The sequence below is a fragment of the Podarcis tiliguerta genome (genome assembly GCF_965153285.1).
Source record: "Podarcis tiliguerta genome assembly, chromosome: 5".
NCBI classification, from domain to species: domain Eukaryota; kingdom Metazoa; phylum Chordata; class Lepidosauria; order Squamata; family Lacertidae; genus Podarcis; species Podarcis tiliguerta.
Genome location: NC_139538.1, coordinates 16,222,248 through 16,244,578, shown reverse-complemented (window position 1 = coordinate 16,244,578; position 22,331 = coordinate 16,222,248). Strand labels below are relative to the sequence as shown.

The window sequence follows — 22,331 nt, the reverse complement described above, 5'->3', positions numbered from 1 at the left end:
CTACCCTGTGGAAGTATGAGGATCTCAATATAGAATGTAAGCATTTGTCCTGTCCTGACCTCAAACAAAAGCTTATGGGGCATTATGGGAGTTGTTCAGAGAGCAAGAGAGCACTGGGTGAGCGCTGACAGAAGCTGGAGGTTGATTTATAACTCCCCCAGACTAGATTACCACTCCTAAACTCCAATCCAAGGCTTCTCAAAGGGACCCCAATCCCCCCAGCTGGAGGCAAGTGCATCTGTGTCTCTTCAGTGCCTTCTCACCTGACCTGCTCTCGGCCATATTTCCTGCGATTCTGTAAAGGGAGAAACAGCATGACTTGACTATGAACTGAATATCATGGAGGACCATGGAGTGGTTAGAGGAGACAACAGGGTAGTCAACTCATCAAGTAACATAGTGGGGAGAGGAAATAATAAGAGGGAAGTGTATGAGGAGGGACAGTGGGGAGAGGAATAGAGATCAAAGCAGGCTATTGGATTCCCTTGTTCTCCCTTTCTTAAAAAGAATTAGGAAGGAAATATGACCTTGGGTTGTCCTTCCTCCTGCCAAGTTTTATTAGCTCCCATTATCTGTCGAAGCTGCTGATGGCCTGAGCTTTATGCTTGCGTTTCCATTGATCTACTGGAGACTTTGTTTGCCAAGTTTTGCAGCCGAGCTCAGCTAAATTTCCCATTGCAAACTCACTGCATATATGGTGCCATCTGCAATATGCCCATACTTACCATAAAATATACATGGTTTTTTAAGAGAGAAAAAAAATCAAGGCTTTTTGGTCCTGTGTTTCTTCTGTGTCTCAGTTCTGCTTGTAGCAGGAGCTTTGCCTGCGAGAGATGTACAAAAGACAGGGAAAAGACTGCCTCACTACAGTGCTTACAAAGGAATACAATGATCACGAAAGGATAAAATCAGAGAAGCCAAAGGCACCATTATCAAAGTGGGCAAAGGATGTTAGAAGTGATAAGAAGGGTTCTGGATGTACATATGAAACTGCCATATACTATTCAGACCTTCTAACAGCTGCCTACTCCTTTGTGCAGTTTTCTTAAGGTCCCAAACGTTATATTGCCTACGTGTGCTGCTGGTTTGCTCCTGAGCTTAGTAGACTAGAGACAAAACAGCTCACCTAAAGATACATGGAGCTGCATATTTACTAAAGTCGCATCATCTAGATCAAGGGTAGCCAGCATGTGACCCTCCAAATGTTGCTGGACTCCAACTCCCATCAGCCTCAGTCAACATGGCCAAAGGTCGTCATAGACCAACAATATCTGAAAGTAGCCACCACATTGGTTACCCCAACCTGGTATTTGGGAATTGACTTGGGGCACATTTCCCAAAATATTGAACCACCACTGGAATCTTTAGGCCTAATTTACCGTGGATTTTTGTTGTTGTTGTTCTGTTTTGGGTGTTTTCAAGCATCTCCTGGTCTGATTTGATGTGCAATATATTTGGAGCCTGGTGTTATGAAAGATGGAGGGCACAAGGAGAAGGGGACGACAGAGGACGAGATGGTTGGACGGTGTTCGCGAAGCTACCAGCATGAGTTTGACCAAACTGCAGGAGGCAGTGGAGGACAGAAGTGCCTGGCGTGCTCTGGTCCATGGGGTCACGAAGAGTCGGACACGACTAAATGATTAAACAACAACAATATTTGGAGCAGGAGCTTGTGCTCCTTTTGGAAGTGCATTTCCAAACAATTGCATTGACTCTCCGGTAGAGCCGCTGCTGTAATCCCTCGCAGCAAGATCTCTGGTTGTTAAGGGCTGGTCACGGTTTGCCAGGCATGTTTGAGCAATTATATTTGTCGGACTGCAAAGGAAGCTATAGAGGAGAGTGCCATCAATTTGAACTGCTGGCACAGAGAACCGTTGGCAGGCAGAGATGCGCGCAGAAGTATCTGTGTCAGATCTCTGCTGAATATTGGGAAAAGCAAGTCAGCACTGTATGAAACAGAGAATATCATTAAAGCAGATCCCTCTCACCCCCCCCCCCTGTTTCCTCTCTCTCAACCTCCCCCCCCCCCTTATTTCTTTCTTTTCAGCTGTTGCAAAACAGGTTGTGCATGTTGGCCAGTTTTGTAACTATTGAAAATAAGCTCAAGCATCTCTGCTAGATGAACTTGTCAAATGGCTCGTGATGAACAGTCGGAATGAAATTGGGAGATAAATATCACTGCAATGTGAAAAGACTTGCAGCCTGCGCCAGATAGATCTTGACCTGTGTTCTGTGTATTGGTTGATATGTTTGCGTGTGTGTGTGTGTTCTCAAAGCGTCTTACCTTGCTGGTTTGTAATTCAGACACTTAACATTCCTAGCTAGCACTTTTGATCCACATTGCTTGGATTTCTTGGTGTTTGGTTTCAGAGATCGACCCCTGCGCGAGTGGAAACGGAGGCTGCTTGCAGATCTGCCGAAATGAGAGCGGACTTGCAGAGTGTGAATGCTATTCTGGATATCGCCTTTCTGCAGATGGGAAGTCCTGTGCAGGTAAAAAAAGCAAAGTGTGGGTTGCGGAGATGGTAACTAAAATTGAAGAGTCTAGTTATTGACCTCTTTTCTAACCAGGTATGCTAAACACATGTAAGCAAGAACATAGTTAGAGCCATTCTGCTGTGAAGAGGAGTTACAATCTTGGGGTCAGACTTCTTGATTTGGAAGCACAGGGGTGGAGAGCGCCCCTCTGGCCCCCATTGCCTACTCCTGCTGGCAGATGTGTTCAGTTGTCTCCCATTAGGAGACTTTGGAAGGGAGCTTCAGACTGAGGCACCCCCTCCTGTGCTCTTCTCTGCCACTGTTGGTTCAGCTACTCACCTCTTCCCACCATTAGAGGAGAGGAGAAGCTAGTAATCTAAGGAAAGTCCTATTGGAAATCAATGCCCAACAACACGATGCCTGTGCATATACCACTTGGAAACCATTTTGGCAAATAAATGGCAAATAAATAAATATAAATATAACAATTTGTTTACTGCAGTTGTATTCCACCTTTTTCTCCAAAAATCTCAAGGTGCTTTACATGAGTCTCCCACCCTCAATTAATCCGCACAACAACCCTGAGAGGTAGGTTAGGCTGAGAGGCAGTGGCTGGCCTAAGATCTTCTTGGCTGATTTGGAATTTGAACCCTTGTCTCTCTGACCTGGTCCAGCAATCTCATCACTACACCAATCTGCATCTGCAGGGTAGTGCACTGGCTATTCTATAACCATGTCTTAGTGAGTGAGCATATGTGTTTGTTTCAGTTCCCTCTTCTACCACCACCACCACCACCTCAACCCACCCCAGCAAAAAATAAAAACAAAAATCCCTCTTGTTCTGTAGAACTATGGAGTGCTTTCGAATATTTTCAGAAGTTCCAGTAATGACTAACAAGTGCCTCTTAGGAAGAGGAAGTGATTGGATTTGATATCCCGCTTTATCACTGCCCTAAGGAGTCTCAAAGCGGCTAACAATCTCCTTTCCCTTCCTCCCCCACAAGAAACACTCTGTGAGGTGAGTGAGGCTGAGAGACTTCAGAGAAGTGTGACTAGCCCAAGGTCACCCAGCAGCTGCATGTAGAGGAGCAGAGACTCGAACCCGGTTCACCAGATTACAAGTCTACCGCTCTTAACCACTACACCACAGTGGCTCTCTTACTCACCTCTGCTGGTCTTCCTCTGCATACACAGCTCAAATAAGCTATGTCCTCAGTTCAAATTTGTCAACAAACAGGTGCAGAGAGGCTGGGCAAATAGGTTGAGCATGCACTGCCTGCACATTGTGGAACATGCCCTAGAATCTTCTACATCACTCCTGGATTCCTTTGTAGGCTCCCTGATTTTGAAAGGGTTTCCTGAAGGTTGCTGATCTCCATTAAGGCTGACCTTTTGTTCAACACTGTTCAACCTCAACACCGTTTTTGTTCTACAGATGTTGATGAGTGTGCAGAAGGAACGGCCAAGTGCACCCATCACTGTGTGAACACTTTGGGCTCCTTTGCCTGCGTTTGTAATCCTGGATTTGAGCTAGGAGCTGACGGAAGGCAATGCTACCGTAAGTGGGAGTTTTGCGGCAGTGCTGTAAAGGCAAGTGTATCTTTCCAAAAGGATAAAAATGAGATTTTAATTTGGTGGCGGTTTTTATCTGGGGAGGCGTGCTCCCGTTTCTGATTCTTGTGGTATTCTCATTCTTTAAGAACCAATGTGATTAGAATTCCCAGTAGATGTACCTCAGTGCTTGAATGCTGGATTTTGCAGAGGCCTTCATGCTGAGCCATAGTTTCTGCAATCATGAGTGCAAATTCAGAATTCTGAACTCTGTCGCTTGCATTTCAAGAGGCAAACAGTGCTGTTGACAAGTCTTCAATATATAGTGAATTATAATGAGTTCAAACATTCCTGTAGTCACCCAAAGTACGTGTTCACTTCAGACTCCATGTTTTAAGGCTGATTTCCCCCCCCCCCCACGTCCATCTCTACTGATTTTTGCATGCCATACGGCAGTTTTAAACAAAAGCCTAATTACTTCATATATGTTAGCCCTCATTTTTCCTAACTGATTCATGACTGAAATGTGATATAAAAACAGTGGCTTGGCCTACTCAGTCCAAAGCTCCATACTTGACCATAAAAATTATGAGATCACATGGATGAAAGGTAGAGACAGGTGCAGAAAATATGGAGAAATAACGCTTAATCTAACAAATTAAATTTATATTCTGAAATAAAAAATTATGACTATTCAATGAATAACATTGATGAGCCTCATAAAATAGCAATATGGTGCATGCATTATATAAAAAGATTTCAAAGGCCCGAATGTGTTTAAACTACAGAATGTCTTCTTCCGCAGGAAAGTATAGTTACCCTGAGCAATTTGTATTTTTCCCCCCAGACACTACAAATGTAACCCGGCTCTTTGACCTTGGGTTTTATAATAGCCAGCATGTCTAGCTTCGTTTTTAAATAATTATATAATTTTCCACTGAAGAAGACGTAGTGAGTTTAAAACGTGTTTGAGCCTTTGATATGCACTGGTATGTTATTAGGTTCATCAGTGTCATTTATTGTATATTGATAGATATTTTGGTTCAATGTGTGCATATTATTCCTGCATATTTGCCTCTTAACCTCTTTGTTCCTTTGGTTTGGTTTGTGGCCCAAGGATAGGAAAAGTCTGCATATACATTAAAAGAACTGTAGTTTACCCCTCACAGTGCTATAATTTCCAGCATCCTTAATCTACAGTACCCAGGGTTCTTTGTGAGGAGGTGCTTTAAATGTATTGTGTGTATGCGGCCCAACAAAGTGCTGAAACTCTTGTCTTCCACTTAAAGATACAGGACATCCTAGAAGCTAATATAGTTTGCTAATACTAACCCTCTGAGTGATACAGATCTTTATGTAGGCAAAACGGCACCAGCTGCAAGCAAGAGGGAGGTAGGAGCAGCCTTAGAGGAACTGCAAGTTTTGCTAAAGTACAGAAAATCTTTCTTGGGCTAAGGGAGAAACCCCAAAACATTGCAGTGGAGACTGAGCAAGTTCAATGGGCATGGAATTGCTGAGATTGTAGCGGGAGGCAAATGGAGAACCAGTGGGGGAGGAATGCAATGGAGTATCCCTGAAGGGGCTGGCAGGAATGGCATTGTATTCTTCTAGAGCCCACATGCAGCAAACTTACTACAATTCTCATTTTTCTTTATTGATTGGCAATGATTTGATTCTTTTCTGGAAAGGCATTGAAATGGAAATTGTCAACAGCTGTGAAGATGATAACGGAGGTTGCCTTCATCACTGTGAGCACTCCACCAATGGGCCACTCTGCTCTTGTAACCAAGGTTACCGCTTGGATTTAGATGGGAAGACCTGCACAGGTGATGTATAAGGAAATGCAGACAGCAATTCAAAGGAGTCTGTCCCCTTGTTAGACTACAAACCTGCATACAGTGGAACCTCGGTTTTTGAACGTAATCCATTCCGGAAGACTGTTTGACTTCCAAAAAGTCCGAAAACTGTGGAACAAAACCCATTGAAAAAATGGAGAAAAGTACTTTGGAAGCTGTTCAACTTCCAAGGCGCGTTCAGAAATGGAAGCAATTACTTTCGGGGTTTTGGCGTTCAGGTTCCGAATTGTTCGGCTTCCGAGACACTCCAAAACCAAGGTTCCACTATACCACTTTAACAACTCTTCCCCCCACAAAACCTATTATTGGGTGGGGGCGTTTTAGGACCTGGGTTTACAGAACAGGATTACGTTGTTAAGGAGGGCAATGCCATGCACTCCAAACCATAGAAGTTTTTATTTTTATTTTTATTATTTCATTTGGCACAAAAACTGTCAAAAGAACAGTATTTATTTAACAAGGAATGGGAAGAATTGATAGCAATAATGAGTGCAGATACACACAGAGTCACACAGATGATCGCCAAAGGAGGAGGGCTTCAAGAGAGGAGAAAGTGCAGAATATTCCACACCTACAGTTAACAAAGCAGCAGGCTTACTTTTGAAAGCTTTCTTTTACACTATAAGCACTTTATTTTACACTATAAGAAATGAAGCAGCTGCAACAGACTGTGTTTATATAATATTTGGAATATAGAGTAGTTAAGGTGTTTTATGTGGTAACAATGGAGGCAAGTTTTTCCACTGGTAGCACCAGTGTTGTGAAAAGCCCTCCCGATGAAACATGAGAAATCCCCATCAGTATTGGCATTCTATCGGTTCCAACACTAAGCAGAAACATCTGTTTAGGGAAGCATTCCCCTGAACTGGACTTGTGATTTCATTGTTTTAACTTGTTTGGTGTTGTTGTTTTTTAAAAAAACTCTTTGAATTGCCACACATTTTAATTGATAGTTTTGTTGTATATTTCAATTAGGGATGTGTTAATGTTAGAGTGTCTTTTAAATCTTGATTAATATTTAATATTAAATATCAATATTAAATATTGATTGACTTTATAGTTGCAGATCACGTAAAAGCAGATCACGTATTTTGGCATATAAATACTCAACATTTGTTAGGATTGTTTTCTGACTCCTGTGGCCATTCTGGGAGAGAAAAGATTGTAGCAAATGTAGATATAATTGCTTGTTAGTTTATATCAGGAATGTGGAACTTTCAGCTTCTATCCTTCTGGACTATTGGACATGCTGTCTGGAGCCGATGAGATTTTGGGTCCAATTTAGAGTGCCACAGGTTAGCCAATTCTAGGCTATACAGTGCCATGAATGCACACTTGCCACTTTGCAGAGTATAGGCCACTCCTGGTTTAGACACATTTGAATGACATGCGATCGCAGACGCACACACAGCGCCAAACCCGGAAGTAGCCCCAAAATGTCATAAAGACATCATGAGAAGGGGAGGAATGAGGCGGGATGGACCAGGATTACGCATGCTCTGCTGACACGTGGACACCACCGGAACTGAACCCCCATGCAAAACGATGATTGCCTGTATAGGAGGACAGGTCTCTGCCCAAAGGAGATTACAATCTCAACCAGCATAAGCTGTTTAAAAAAACATCATTATGCAAAGGGGACAAGAAGCATTTCCCACTAACTGATGACAGGTTTCAATGCACAAGTGAGTATTAAGGGAGCCAGAAGCATAGATATGATCTGAAACATTGCCTGCCAGCTTCTTTGTGACGTTTGAAGGAAAAAACAATGGTATTGGTCCAGAAACCTGCATTAATCGATTTCATGCTGGCCTCTGTGAATTGATTGCATGTTTTCCCTATTTCCTTGTTTCGACTAGATCCCCCAAGAATGTTAGCACCCTTTCCAAGGTTAATTGTCACACTGACCTTTCTCTTTTCTTGTTTCTTCATACATGGAATTTTGCAAATTCAGCATTGACTGGTCATTGTTTGGGTAGCCAATCAGCTTGGCTCAATCTGTACTTTATTTATTTATTCATTCATTCATTCATTCATTCATTCATTCAATGACCTTGTTTCACCTTAATTACATCAGGAGTTTTAGGTCCCATGCAATTCCAGCTCTAGCAGAGGCACCATGTGATAGTCGTTAAGTTTCCAGGAATTATATAGTGGTTATCAAGTTTCCAGGAATTATATAATTGCCTTTAAAAAGTTAATATTTTCATCTGAGAAGACTTTTGCTGGAAGCATTTCACAGTTGTATTTGCATTCTGTCTAAGATTTTTGGCAAGATGAATTGTCCAAAGAATTCATGCGTATTCATAGCAAAGGGGATTTCTATTCAGCAGTGCCTGTTTCTAGTAATATAATGCTAATACTCGGCTTCTACATGACAGTTTAAGGGTATTAAAGCTGCTTCACATGTGCTACTTTGGTGTGTCTTAAAACTGTCTTAATAAGAGAGATTGGTAGAGCCAATATAGTATTGGGAATAGGATTCTAAACTTGAACCCAGAATACCTGGGTCCAAATTCTTGCTTAGCCCATGTAATCAATGATCTCAAGATAGTCTTTCTTGCTTGGTCCCTGTCTTCCTCATCTCCCGTGGAGGAATTGTTGTGAAGATACAATGGGGAAGGAGAGTTTGGAATCAAGCCCCAAAATTAGGGCTCAAGCCAATGGATTCAAATTACAAGAAAGGGGTTTTTATTATATGATTGATATGATATGATATGATGTTTATTTTTCTATGAGGCATCTGAAGCAATTTGCGACAAACATTTATAAAACAATTAAATAATATAAAACAATATATAATAATAAAATTGATTGCATATATGAAAACCTATATAAATATATATCTATGTCTATGCATATCTAGTTGGTTAGTTTCAAACAACAACACATAACATAAAATAAGTTCAAATCTCATACAGTTACAAACTGAGGTACAAATCTCCATTTAGAAAGAGGAATGTGCTAAAAGACAGTAGAGAAGGAATCTGATAATTAGGAGGATGGTGTCAGCTGTCCGATGGTGGATGAGCAGGGCTTGGAAGGCGGTGGACTCTCCATTGTGAGAGGCTTTTAAGCAGAAGCTGGATGGTCAGCTACCACAAATGTTGTAGCAGCAGGGTTCCTATAATGCCACTGGGCTCGACTAGAGGACCTTTGAAGGTCCCTTCACCATATGCATGCCCTGAGCTTCTTTTGAGGAAGGGAGGGGAAATCTAATACAGCGAGACCTTTTTATTTCATCCCATTTTGTGGATAAGGAGTTCCTGTAGCACAACCAGGGTTGTGGCAGAGGTAAAATTTGAATTGGGGATTTTAAAATCAAGGGTTGGTGTTGTTAGCCCCTGCAGTGTTTATTTTATTTTATTTTATTTATTTTTATACATTTCAAGTTTATACATTTCACGAATTTTACAACCATTTTTACTACTCATAACTTGACTTCCTTCCCCCTTTTTCTGCGGTTCCTTAAATTTATTTTTAATATCTTTTGCATATCCAAATTAACTTAATTTGCTCATTTATTCATTTTCTTTAAATATATATTCTTCTGAAATTGCAGGTTATTACAATGATCCTGCCAATGTCTTTATCTGTTTGCAATTTATCTGTAAATATTCAATAAACCATTTCCATTTTTTTATTAAAAAATTGCTATCTTGATTCCTTATTCTTCCGGTAAATTTTGCCATTTCTGCATATTCCATAAGTTTTTGTATCCATTCTTTCTTTGCTGGGACTTCTGCTTCTTTCCATTTTGGGGCAAGTAACATTCTTGCCGTTGTAGTAGCATACATGAATAAGTTTCTGTACAGTTTAGGTAGTTCTGTCCCTATAATTCCCAAAGAGCCAGTGTGGTGTAGTGGTTAAGAGCGGTAGTCTCGTAATCTGGGGAACCGGGTTCGCGTCTCCGCTCCTCCACATGCAGCTGCTGGGTGACCTTGGGCCAGTCACACTTCTCTGAAGTCTCTCAGCCCCACTCACCTCACAGAGTGTTTGTTGTGGGGGAGGAAGGGAAAGGAGAATGTTAGCCGCTTTGAGACTCCTTAAAGGGAGTGAAAGGCGGGATATCAAATCCAAAACCCCAAAAGAAAAGTGTCTGGGTTTCCTCACCCCCCAAAGGTTATTTTAAACATCCATTTCATTTCATTATATATCATTTCCCAGTAAGCTTTAACCTTACTACAAGACCAATTAGCCTCTGCAGTGTTGGATGAATACTGCTGAAATTGTAAGTCAGAACGTACCATGCAGGTGTTCACTAAACCAGGGCTGGGGGACCAGTGGCCATTCAGATGTTGTTGGACTGCAACTCCCATCACCTCAAGGATCAGTGGTCAAGGATGATGGGAGTTGTCGTGCCCAGCTGTCAGCAGTCCTCTTGGGACGATTTCGTTCTTGTTTAAACTACTTCTTGATAGCACAAGGATGGAAGAATGAGGAAATCCCAACGAAAGAACAATGGCAAGAAAAATTGATGAGTTGTGCAGAGTTGGCTAAATTGACATATAAATTGTGGGACAAGGACAGCTGTAGCTTTAAGGAAGAATGGGAGCTTTTTACAAATTATCTAAAAATACAACAAAATAGACTGGACTCCTTGGCAGGTTTTGAATAAACATACATAAATTTATTGGTTGATAGCATGTTAGATAGATAATGTAAGGATATGTAAAATTTTATAACATGCAGAGAATAATATGTGCTGAGAAATCAGAGAGGAGCTGAGGGAAGTCTTTGGTGAGGGAGGGGGGAAAGGGAAAAAAATAATGTATGCGATTATATGGTTTGATAATTTGCTATGTTGAAATTGCTAATAAAAATAATTTTAAAAAATAAATGAACTACTTCTACGGCATTGTGAAGAATTTGCTCATCCTTCCTGTAGACCTGGACGAATGTGTGACTGGAGATGCCTGCTGCTCACAATTCTGCATCAACTACATCGGAGGCTACGAATGCAGCTGCAAGGCAGGCTTTCGGCTTCATCCGGACGGCTGTGAATGTGATGGTAATTTAAATTCGCCAGGCACTCAGCAAGACACTCAGGGGGCCTTTTGCAGAAATGCCGAGCAAACATTCCACTGGGATCTGCTTTGCCGTTCATTGTGTTTGTCACCTCAGGTCTCGCAAGCAGTGCTGATGTGCGCCTTCTCCTGAGCAGAACTCAGGAAACCGCTCATGTGATGGTGGGGAACCTGTGGCCTGCTCATTGTCGTTGGACTCCAATTCCAATCAACCCCAGCCTGCACAGTTGCTGGCCAGGGATCATGGGTGTTGTAGTGCAGTAGCAGCTTCCCTACCCCCTGTGCCAGTAGCAAGCAGGCTACAGGTGCTTTTTGGGCGGATATAAAAGGTAAAGGTAAAGGGACCCCTGACCATTAGGTCCAGTCGTGGCCGACTCTGGGGTTGCGGTGCTCATCTTGCTTTATTGGCCGAGGGAGCCGGCGTACAGCTTCCAGGTCATGTGGCCAGCATGACTGAGCCGCTTCTGGCGAACCAGAGCAGCGCACGGAAACGCCGTTTACCTTCCCATCGGAGTGGTACCTATTTATCTACTTGCACTTTGACGTGCTTTCGAACTGCTAAGTTGGCAGGAGCTGGGACCGAGCAACGGGAGCTCACCCCGTCATGGGGATTTGAACTGCCGAGTCCTAGGCTCTGTGGTTTAACCCACAGTGCCACCTTGGGCGGATATAACCCTGCCTAATTCCCCAGTTGCAGTTAGGAGACTAGGAATGGCTCCTAGGCTTCTCTTCCCTTTACTCTGATATGCAGGTGTTAGAGGTATTTGTTGGTTGCTCAAGAGCAATCAGACAATATGCTTCAATAGTCTGTTTTAAAGGTTTCTTATTGGTGATAAAAACCGTTAGAATGCAGAGCGCCTCTATTCCGTGTCTTGCTCATTCACTGGCAGAATCTGAGAGTGGGCGGTCCTTAAACCTTCCCCAGCAGAGTAGTTTCTTGACGCCCAGTCTGCGCCTCCCCTCTCTGCACGGAAGCCTACTGCGCAAGGATAATGGGGGACCTCTCTCATCCCCGCTTTGCTCAGGCAAGGTGTCCTGGCACCACCTCGCCTCCTCCAAGCCCTGCATCTCCTCTTCACTAGAGGCGTGGCTTCCTTCCTCTGCTGAGGAAGTTCTGCTTCCCACGATCATAGAATCATAGAATCATAGAGTTGGAAGAGACCACAAGGGCCATCGAGTCCAACCCCCTGCCAAGCAGGAAACACCATCAGAGCACTCCTGACATATGGTTGTCAAGCCTCTGCTTAAAGACCTCCAAAGAAGGAGACTCCACCACACTCCTTGGCAGCAAATTCCTCTGTCGAACAGCTCTTACTGTCAGGAAGTTCTTCCTAATGTTTAGGTGGAATCTTCTTTCTTGTAGTTTGGATCCATTGCTCCGTGTCCGCTTCTCTGGAGCAGCAGAAAACAACCTTTCTCCCTCCTCTATGTGACATCCTTTTATATATTTGAACATGGCTATCATATCACCCCTTAACCTCCTCTTCTCCAGGCTAAACATGCCCAGCTCCCTTAGCCATTCCTCATAAGGCATCGTTTCCAGGACTTTGACCATTTTGGTTGCCCTCCTCTGGACACGTTCCAGTTTGTCAGTGTCCTTCTTGAACTGTGGTGCCCAGAACTGGACACAGTACTCCAGGTGAGGTCTGACCAGAGCAGAATACAGTGGCACTATTACTTCCCTTGATCTAGATGCTATACTCCTATTGATGCAGCCCAGATCTTTGGGGGCTCTCTGTAATCCATCCAGCTTTCGCCCCTGAGCCGATGGCAGTTCCCTGACAGCAGGTTTCCCCTCCTTTCATTTCCAGAGCTAACCACAGCGCAGCAGCATTGCTGACCATACATCATTCAAAACTACAATTTGAAGTGCTGATATGATACCATGGTTAGCTGCAAAAACTGTTATCCATAGGTTGTTCCAAAAAAATGAATGTTGTGGGGAAATAATGTGAGTGGGAGGAGGGGCAAGGAAAGGAAACAGAAGCCTATTATGTGCTCCCAGGCAAGGAAGGGCAGCGAAGGACATTTGATACGCTTGGCTTTGCTTCTAAGTTGCATGGTTTTGTTTAATGTTTATTCAATTGGATTTTAAATGGAAGTTGTTTCAAATTATGCTTGCAAGCTGCCTGGGCATTTCAGAAGGTGGGAAATGCAGATTTTATCTAGGTAATATCAATGGGTTGTATCCGGTGTTAATCAAACTCATATTAGACTCATTGAAGCTAATAGACAACAATTAACTTATGTCCATTAATTCAAGCAGCTTTACTCTAATGTTGGATACAACTGAATGTACTAATAATCAAGGTAATCAGAATAGATAACAGTAATAGCCATTCTGAAGTTCTGAACAGGAGTTCAGCACAGTTTTCTTCTTGATCCAAATTGGGTTTTTGCATCCAAGGTTTACTTTCCTCATTTACTTTCCTAGATGTGGACGAGTGCCTATCTGACACTGATGGCTGCGACCAATATTGTATTAATTCTTTGGGTTCCTATGAATGTACATGTGAGGAAGGATACAGGCTCAGCAGTGCCAATGGACAGTCTTGCATCTGTAAGTTATTCCATATCGTTAGGAGCTCTATTCGAAGGAAAGCTCCAATTACCAGCCATGGTTTTTGGAAGTGATAATGGCATTACTTATTCAGAGTGAGGCGTCTTAATAGCACATAATCTTTTAAAAATGAGGTTTGTTTGAATTGTCTCATTTTCAGCAAATTAGATATTACTCAAATCCTCGTTATATTGAGAAGCTAAGCGTAATTCTAAAATTCCCAAAGTGGTTGTGTTGAATCTGTAATATAAAGCCAAACATTTATCTTTTGTTTCAATCAGACTTTTAAATATATGTTTCAGTGTTACAATGTCATCTGTAGCCTGATGGTGATGGTGATGATGATGGTGTGTGTAGCTTTTATATATGTTTATAATTTAATAATTGTTTATTCTAAAGCTAAATATGTAATCCCTAGACACTGTTTTGTGTTCAGTTCAAATTCCACATCTGAGATAATTTATAAATCTTGTAGCTTTGCTATGGCTGGGCTTAAGGGACAGAAACACATACAAGTCACCCTGAATCCAATGGAATTTAAGGCTGGTGGATAACAACTTGCTTGGGTAGGCATCTTTAATTCAAAAGACAAAGAAACTAAGATTGCTCTCTACAAGTGAGAAGCAGATTGTCTAATCAGCCACCTTAAAATGGGTTGAGCAATGAAGTGCAAAAAAACCTCACATTGTTCTATGGACGAGCAATTTGGAGGGCACGTTTAGCACATGAAAAATTCAACTCAAACTAAACAAAAATAAACAAGCACAACACCATGAACTACTGACTCTTTAAGACAAAGATGGGCAATTTGTGGCCTTCCAGGTGTTGCTGGACTACACTTCCCATCATCCATGATTAGCCATGCTGGCTGAGGCTGATGGGAGTTGGAGTCTTAGAACATTGGAAGGGCCACAGTCTCCCCACCCCTGCTCTAAGGCCTCCAGGAAGGACAAAATAATTAACCAGTAACACCTATTGCCTTCCAATTCCAAATACAGAGAAAGTACCTCCGTGCTAGCAAGAGTTTCAGTTCAAGTGTAATATATGTACATATAGTTGTTAAACCATACATCAGCACCTTATATGTAGTCATTTTTTCCCTTGACGCTTGGAGGCAACTAAACTACCCCAGGGTGAGAGAGTCATCATTGCAGGGTAGTTTTGTCATCTGAATAGTCTGAAGAGCTTTCATTGATTATAATGTTTCCTATTAATAATAGTAGCAGCACCTGTTTACTGATGTAAACAACAAATTGGATCAAGCTTGTGGGACTTAATAAGATGGAAATGTATTTGTATCTCTGATATCAGCATTAGATGATGATGAGCTGGAAGAGGAGGAAGAAGAAGAACTGGAGATTGCCCGGATTCCTGGCTTCCGCTTCAGAAGACCACCTCAGCTCCTTCACTTCAGTACCTCCCTAGATTCTTTCTATGATGAGGAGGAAGAGGAGATTCGTGGAGAGCTCACTGTTGCACACCAAGTTGGTGAGAGAATGTTTCTGAAATCTTAATTTTTCACAGAGAGCAAGCATGGAAGTAACATGTTTCCAGGGAATGAAAAAAATCAGCCCAGAAAGAAAGGAGAATTATAAAAATTTGGAGCTACTAGAACATAGTCACAATCACTCTGTTCTGCCTATGCTGCTGGAGGCAGAATACCTCTGAACGAGAGTTGCTGAGAACCGCAAGCAGGAATAATAATAATAATAATAATTTATTATTTGTACCCCGCCCATCTGGCTAGGTTTCCCCAGCCACTCTGGGCGGCTTCCATAGAAACAAAAAATACAGTAAAATATCACAGATTAAAAACTTCCCTAAACAGGGCTGCCTTAAGATGTCTTCTAAATGTCAGATAGTTATTTATCGCTTTGACATCTGCTGGGAGGGCATTCCACAGGGCGGGCGCCACTACTGAGAAGGCCCTCTGCCTGGTTCCCTGTAGCTTTGCTTCTCGCAATGAGGGAACCGCCAGGAGGCCCTCGGAGCTGGACCTCAGTGTCCGGGCAGAACGATGGGGGTGGAGACGCTCCTTCAGGTATACTGGGCCGAGGCCGTTTAGGGCTTTAAAGGTCAACACCAACACTTTGAATTGTGCTCGGAAACGTACTGGGAGCCAATGTAGGTCTTTCAAGACCGGTGTTATGTGGTCTCGGCGGCCGACCCCAGTCACCAGTCTAGCTGCCGCATTCTGGATTAGTTGTAGTTTCCGAGTCACCTTCAAAGGTAGCCCCACGTAGAGCGCATTGCAGTAGTCCAAGCAGGAGATAACCAGAGCATGCACCACTCTGGCGAGACAGTCCGCGGGCAGGTAGGGTCTCAGCCTGCGTACCAGGTGGAGTTGGTAGACAGCTGCCCTGGATACAGAATTGACCTGTGCCTCCATGGACAGCTGTGAGTCCAAAATGACTCCCAGGCTGCGCACCTGGTCCTTCAGGGGCACAGTTACCCTATTCAGGACCAGGGAGTCCTCCACACCAGCCCGCCTCCTGTCCCCCAAAAACAGTACTTCTGTCTTGTCAGGATTCAACTTCAATCCATTAGCCGCCATCCATCCTCCAACCGCTCCAAGGAAGAGTGTTGTTGCATCCAGGTCCTGCTTTTCGGCATCTCATAGGCCTCTGGTTGGCCATTGGCTTCATCCTGCATGCTGTCCTTATGCTCTCAGGGTGAGAGGTGAGGTGACACACCAAACAGTTCCTTGTGATCCTAAGTTAGCCATATTGTCTGTTCCCAATGGACCTGGAAGGAATGTGAGTTTTAAAAAACAGCAGTCCATATCACCATTGTTAAAAACAGGAAAACATCTGGGGCATGTATGGAGGAAGAGTAGTGTGGGAGATTGCAGCATACTGTTCTGATGGAAACGCTGACAACCCAGCTAAGAGTGAGCAGAGGTCAGAAAAAGAGCAGTGCTTTCAGTGAAGACTGGTTTTGCTTTATTGCATAGACTAACAGGAGTGATCCCTTGCAATTACTGCTGAATGCAAGGAAATCCTGCATTGCAGAGGGTTTGAACAGAATATGAGCCTTGGGGTCCCTTCCATCTCTACAATTCTATGATTTCACCTTTAACATTATGGCAAGGACTTATAACCTGAAAAGAAGAGGCTATTAGAACACAGCCAATGTTTCATAATGCCATTTGTTGTGCAGTTTTCGAGTGGGAGGTATTTGTTTGTTCTGGATTGGCATGCTTCAAAAATGAAAAATACAGTGGTGCCCCACAAGACGAATGCCTCGCAAGACGGAAAACCCGCTAGACGAAAGGGTTTTCCGTTTTGGAGGTGCTTCGCAAAACGAATTTCCTATGGGCTTGCTTTGCAAGACGAAAATGTCTTGCAAGTTGCTGCGATTTTTTTCCGCTCCCCACCCCCTTTTTCTAAGGCACTAAACTGCTAATAGCCTTTTAGCAGCTAATCCGCTAATCCCTTAAGACTTTAATAGCCGCTAATAGCCACTAAACCGCTAATAGCGCTAATCCGCTAATCCGCTAATGGGCTTGCTTCGCAAGACGAAAAAACCGCTAGACGAAGAGACTCGCGGAACGGATTCTTTTCGTCTTGCGAGGCACCACTGTAAATGGATATAAGAAAGAAGGGGAAACTTTTGCAGTGACACTTTTCTGCAGCTCTCTGTGTTTCTGTTTCCATCTCTTGGATGATATAGCCCCGGGCTGCAAGTAGTTGCTGGCAGTAAACATGTACAGAATAAACTGAAATAGCCAAGCCTGGCATGCGAGTTGACACTTGTGCTTTTTAATTTCAGTTTGTCTGCATAACATGTTTGGCAGTGACTGCAGCTTGAGTTGCTCTGACTGTATGAACAGAGGGAAGTGCAACAGTGACAACAGTAGTTGTGACTGCCCACCTGGGTGGACTGGCATTATATGTAATGAAAGTGAGTATACCTCTTACTATTTAAATGCACTTTGAACACTAAGAAGGGTGAGCCCAGCTCGAACAAGATTTGGGTAACTAAGGTGCAGGATATAAATTAAATAAATAAAATGTCTGCTTTGTCAAATCACTTTGCTTAGATTTGAAGATCAGAGTATACCACCTTTCAGATGGATGGGTTAAAAATAATAATCAAACAATTTGGCTGTTGTTCAGCTAGCAATGGCTTCATGGGTCACAGATTGCACAGCTCTGCACTTGTGAGCTAAGCAAATGACTTGAAAAAGAATTTGCTCAAACCACATAAATGTTGAACAAAGGTGGGGTCCTGAATTTCACCTACACTTCTGTCGAGGGCATTAGACAATGGGTTTATCCTATTTTACCCCCATTAAGGCTGAGAGATAGTGACTTGCTCAAGGCCACCCACAATGAGCTCAATGACTTGGTGAGAAATTGAACCCATGATCCTCTAGTCCAGTTTAAAGACATGATTGCTACACTATTGGGTTCTGTCTGCTTGTTGTTGGGTCATACTTTCCACATTGATATGACAGCCAGGTATTCCCTGTGGATTGCTGAGATGCATTTCAGTGGGCATTATCTATTGATGTGAGCTGTGGGTGAGACCTTTGGGGGTCATCACACTGCCTTTCACCATGCTGGGTCTGCACACATACCTGTCACAGAAGAGCAAATTTATTTAAGGCTTCCTGTGTGTGCCTTCATTTGTTTTGATGTCAAGTCCCATTCATTTCAATCCCCTTCTTCAGATTTAAGACTACTGAGTGTCAGTTTGCAGTGGCAATAAGACACAGGTGAGATACTTTCTTTGATGCAGAAAGAACGTTTTGATACATTACCTGGCTATTAAACTGCCCCTGCATCTGCCTTGACAGCAGGCTGATGCCATCAAATTCTAAGGAACCACAAAAGATGATCCAGGGACCATGGTCTCACACATATTGTCCCTTAATCTCCTGTAGACTTCCTCTCCTAGAGAGAGGCAACCTAAAAAAGCCCATTAAGTGGCAATAATAATGCACCTTTCCATCTAGATCTACTCTCATCCATTGTAAGTGATCGACAGCTTCAAAGCTCACTGGTCCATTTAGTAGACCCAAATTTGCAAGTGATGTGCAATCTGCTTCCCCTCCACCAGCAAAAAAACAACAACACCCAATCATATCGGTCAAATCTTCAAAGAAAAGAATCAGCTATGAGCAGCATCAGTTTGAAAAGCAACTTTTTGTCTGTCTTCTGCTTTCACCACTTTGACAAACAGACAGGTGTGGAGATGGGGTTTCCTTGCAGTCTACTTCTTAGGGCTAGCTCTGCAAATGACAATCACTGCAAGGCTAAAGTAGTTCAAGCAAACATTTATCCCTTTGAGTTGCTTGTTTGCTGCCCCTACCTATATCTGTGTTCAGCACTAAAAATAAATTTTATAAGTCTGAATGCTGCAACTGGTATGGCATCTAGTGCTCATCAATCTGCCCTATGTACCTCTGTGCCCTTTAATAGTGCTGATCAGATTAGAGGAGGATTCTAAGACACTCAGGGCTTGTCCATACTTTCTCTTGTCCTGGGCCTAGGAAGCATAGATCTGAGCAGTTTTCCTCTTTCTAGGCATGTGTCTTAATGGTTTTCCCATTGCACCATTCCTTTCCCAGGGGAAATCCTCTCCTTAGCTTTAAATAGGAACAAACAGCAATCCGCAGAAAATTCAATTGCTGTTTGTGCCGATTGAGCACTAAAGGGTGGTTTTTCACTTGGGGAAAACAACAGGAAGTGTGGATAAGCCCTTAGAAACACCCACTGCCCAGAGGTATGTGCCTTAATTTGTACCCTCCCAAGCCATCTTCCTCCAAAAAGGCTCCTGTCTGTATCTTGTAGGAGAGAAGCAGCCCACAAGGGACAGATGTCCATAAGGTCTCTCTGAGGCACAGCCCTTAGTTTTCAGTCAGAACTTGTGAAATTCTATGGGGAAATAGGAACAGCCAAACCCCCACAGGAGAGCAGGTCATGGTTCCTTCTTTTTGCATCGCATGGCTACATCAACGGCACATTTTCTGGTCTATTTCAGTAGCAAACACAAAGCAGATGAATATTATCACCCGCAGAAACTGGCATGGCATAATATCCGGACTGTTTGTTTTAAGATGCCCTCTAATAGCTTTGCCTTATTTCGACATGATAGCTGAAGCATAATTGCTCTTGGTCCTTAATGCGGTTAGAAGACTGTGTTGTTCGTTCGCTTTGCAGCCTGCTCCATGGGGACCTATGGGAAAGATTGCAGCAGCCTCTGCAAGTGTCAGAACGGAGGTTCCTGCGATCCGGTAACAGGGTGGTGTCGTTGCCCACCAGGAATTAATGGAAAGTTTTGTGAAGATGGTAAGAATTTTATTGTTTTCCTTTACATCATTTCCAGCTGGGTGTCTTTATGATTGCCTGTGGAGTTGACACTATCTTTTTTAATTGGCACTGAAAGTGCAGCGTAAAGGCTCAAATACGGCAGGGTGCAGTAAGCAGAACAGTCCATTTTGTGATGGGGCAAACTTTGGGAAAAGCCAGGCACTGGATTTTAGGAGTCTCCACCCTGCAGATCTGTTTTGCATTGGATTCCACACCCTGGGCTGATGTGAAATGAATCCAGAGTTTCCATGCCCTTGCTATGGCATTTACCAGAAGCTCTTCCTGCCATTCCTTTCCCACTTTTTACAATTTACAGGGGCAAAGTGGCATGGCACAGAGGGCTCCAGATGAGTGCCACAGGGGTGGGGACATAATGCTACATCAATTGTGTGTAAGCAGCAGCACCCATGGATCCTGCAGCAAATGTGGTCTGCAGTGTTCAGATCCTACAGCCAGTCAAGAGCATTCTTGACATCTTTCCCTGCCACTTGAGTGGAGCATCTAATATCGGGGTGAGCAATCTTTTTCAGCAGGGGGCCAGTCCACTGTCCCTCAGACCTTGTGGGGGGCTGGACTATGTATTTTGGGGTGGGGGATGAACGAATTCCTATGCCCCACAAATAACCCAGAGATGCATTTTAAATAAAAGGACACATTCTACTCATGTAAAAACAAGCTGATTCCTGGACTGTCTGCGGGCCGGATTTAGAAGGCAATTGGGCTGGATCCAGCTCCCAGGCCTTAGTTTGCCTACCCATGATGTAATAGCACTGCCTGAACACTGCCATGCTGTCATGCATCTTGCTGCATGCTAGGAACCAAATGCATGCAGGGAGTGTAAAGCAAGATTGCAGTATACAGACTCTTACTATTTATAGAGAGGTTAATAAAAATGGTAATAATTTATTATTTGAACCCCGCCCATCTGGCTGGGTTTCCCCAGCCACTCTGGACGGCTTCCAACAAAGATTAAAAATACATTAAAATGTCACACATTAAAAACTTCCCTAAACAGGGCTGCCTTGACATCTGATGGGAGGGCGTTCCACAGGACGGGAGCCCTCTGCCTGGTTCCCTGTAGCTTTGCTTCTCGCAGTGAGGGAACTGCTGGAAAGCCCTTGGCGCTGGACCTCAGTGTCCGGGCAGAACGATGGGGGTGGAGACGCTCCTTCAGGTATAGTGGGCCGAGGCCGTTTAGGGCTTTAAAGGTCAGCACCAACACTTTGAATTGTGCTCGGAAATGTACTGGTAGATAGATAGATAGATAGATAGATAGATAGATAGATAGATAGATAGAAAATATGCTTGGTTGCTTTTTTTTTTGCACACCGACTCCTATTTGTATTTGTATTGTGTTGTTCTTTCTTTTTCGGAATATCTATCAGGTTGCCCCAAAGGACGCTTTGGGAAACACTGCAACAAGAAATGTAATTGTGCTAACAATGGATATTGCCACAGATTGTATGGAGCCTGTTTATGTGACCCTGGGCTATATGGTCGCTTCTGCCATCTAAGTAAGTCAAGCCATAGAGAATGCTATAGAAAATGTTTTTAAGTCCTCAGCAATACAATACAGCTCTTGCAAGATGCCCTTCAGTCAAACAAGAATGCATAGATTTTATTTATTGGTTTATTTAAATCTGACTACCTTATCCCACAGCTCAAGGCACCTTTCAATCTGATTTTTGAAAATAGTTATAAAAACCATGGGTTGCAACCAACTAAGTTCTACATAGAGAAATCTTTCTTTCACATCAAAAGCTGCATACACCATGATTTTTGTTTTTTTAAATTGTTTTACTTTCAACATAAGTAATGCCGGAGTAGTAAGACAAAAACTGTGTGATTTTCAACACAGCACACTAATAAATAGTGCATAGCACCTTAAAGGAGCTTCTCCTTTACACAAGAGGAAATATTGCAGCATCTGTGATTACAACTGCTTCTTCAAAACTACTGGTTTTGATCCCATGCAAATATATGCAGATTTTATTTACTGAAGTTGATACAATAAAACAGCTACAATATTTTAAACTGAATAGCCATTAGTAATCAGAAAAATTTCTCTACCTTCCATTCAGTCGTGCTTTCTTAAGCAGCTATTCTGTTCTGCGTCGGAAATTTATTGCTCCATGTTAGGCATGCCAACCTAGCAACAGTGTTAACAGCTCACTTTAATCTGACTGCAGCCTGTCCCAAATGGGTCTTTGGAGCTGGCTGCTCAGAGGAGTGCCTCTGTTTGAAGGAGAACACCCTGGTTTGCGACCCCAGAAATGGTACCTGTACCTGCAGACCAGGCTACGAAGGGAGCAAGTGTCAAAGAGGTATGCATTTTGCTATCTGTCTCAATTCCTTTCTCCGCAATATTATTTATTCATCTTGCAGCACATATTCCTTCCATGTGTTAATTACTTGACTTTACTGTTGTGATTCTAAGCCTTTCTTTCTTTCTTTTCTACTGAAAAATAAATAGTTAAATTAGGCAAAATTTCTCTCGTTTTGCAGTTGCACACCAGCAGTCCTTAAAAAACAGAAAGAAAGC

General features: G+C 43.0%; 1 protein-coding gene across 8 annotated transcripts in view; it reads left to right on the top strand.

Annotated features, from left to right (window-relative positions):
- Positions 1 to 22,331, top strand: part of LOC310678249 (uncharacterized protein) — a 220,409-nt gene that overhangs the window by 141,970 nt on the left and 56,108 nt on the right. For all 8 annotated transcript variants that reach the window (XR_014511714.1, XM_083441844.1, XM_083441846.1 and 5 more), the window contains 10 exons: positions 2,371 to 2,493; positions 3,914 to 4,036; positions 5,718 to 5,855; positions 10,774 to 10,896; positions 13,347 to 13,472; positions 14,784 to 14,960; positions 17,244 to 17,375; positions 19,640 to 19,768; positions 21,175 to 21,303; positions 21,979 to 22,113. Coding sequence is in view for 7 of the 8 variants with exons in the window: in XM_083441844.1 (XP_083297970.1) it covers positions 2,371 to 2,493; positions 3,914 to 4,036; positions 5,718 to 5,855; positions 10,774 to 10,896; positions 13,347 to 13,472; positions 14,784 to 14,960; positions 17,244 to 17,375; positions 19,640 to 19,768; positions 21,175 to 21,303; positions 21,979 to 22,113 (1,335 nt within the window). In the remaining variant the exon portion in view is untranslated. The remainder of the gene's footprint in view (positions 1 to 2,370; positions 2,494 to 3,913; positions 4,037 to 5,717; positions 5,856 to 10,773; positions 10,897 to 13,346; positions 13,473 to 14,783; positions 14,961 to 17,243; positions 17,376 to 19,639; positions 19,769 to 21,174; positions 21,304 to 21,978; positions 22,114 to 22,331) is intronic.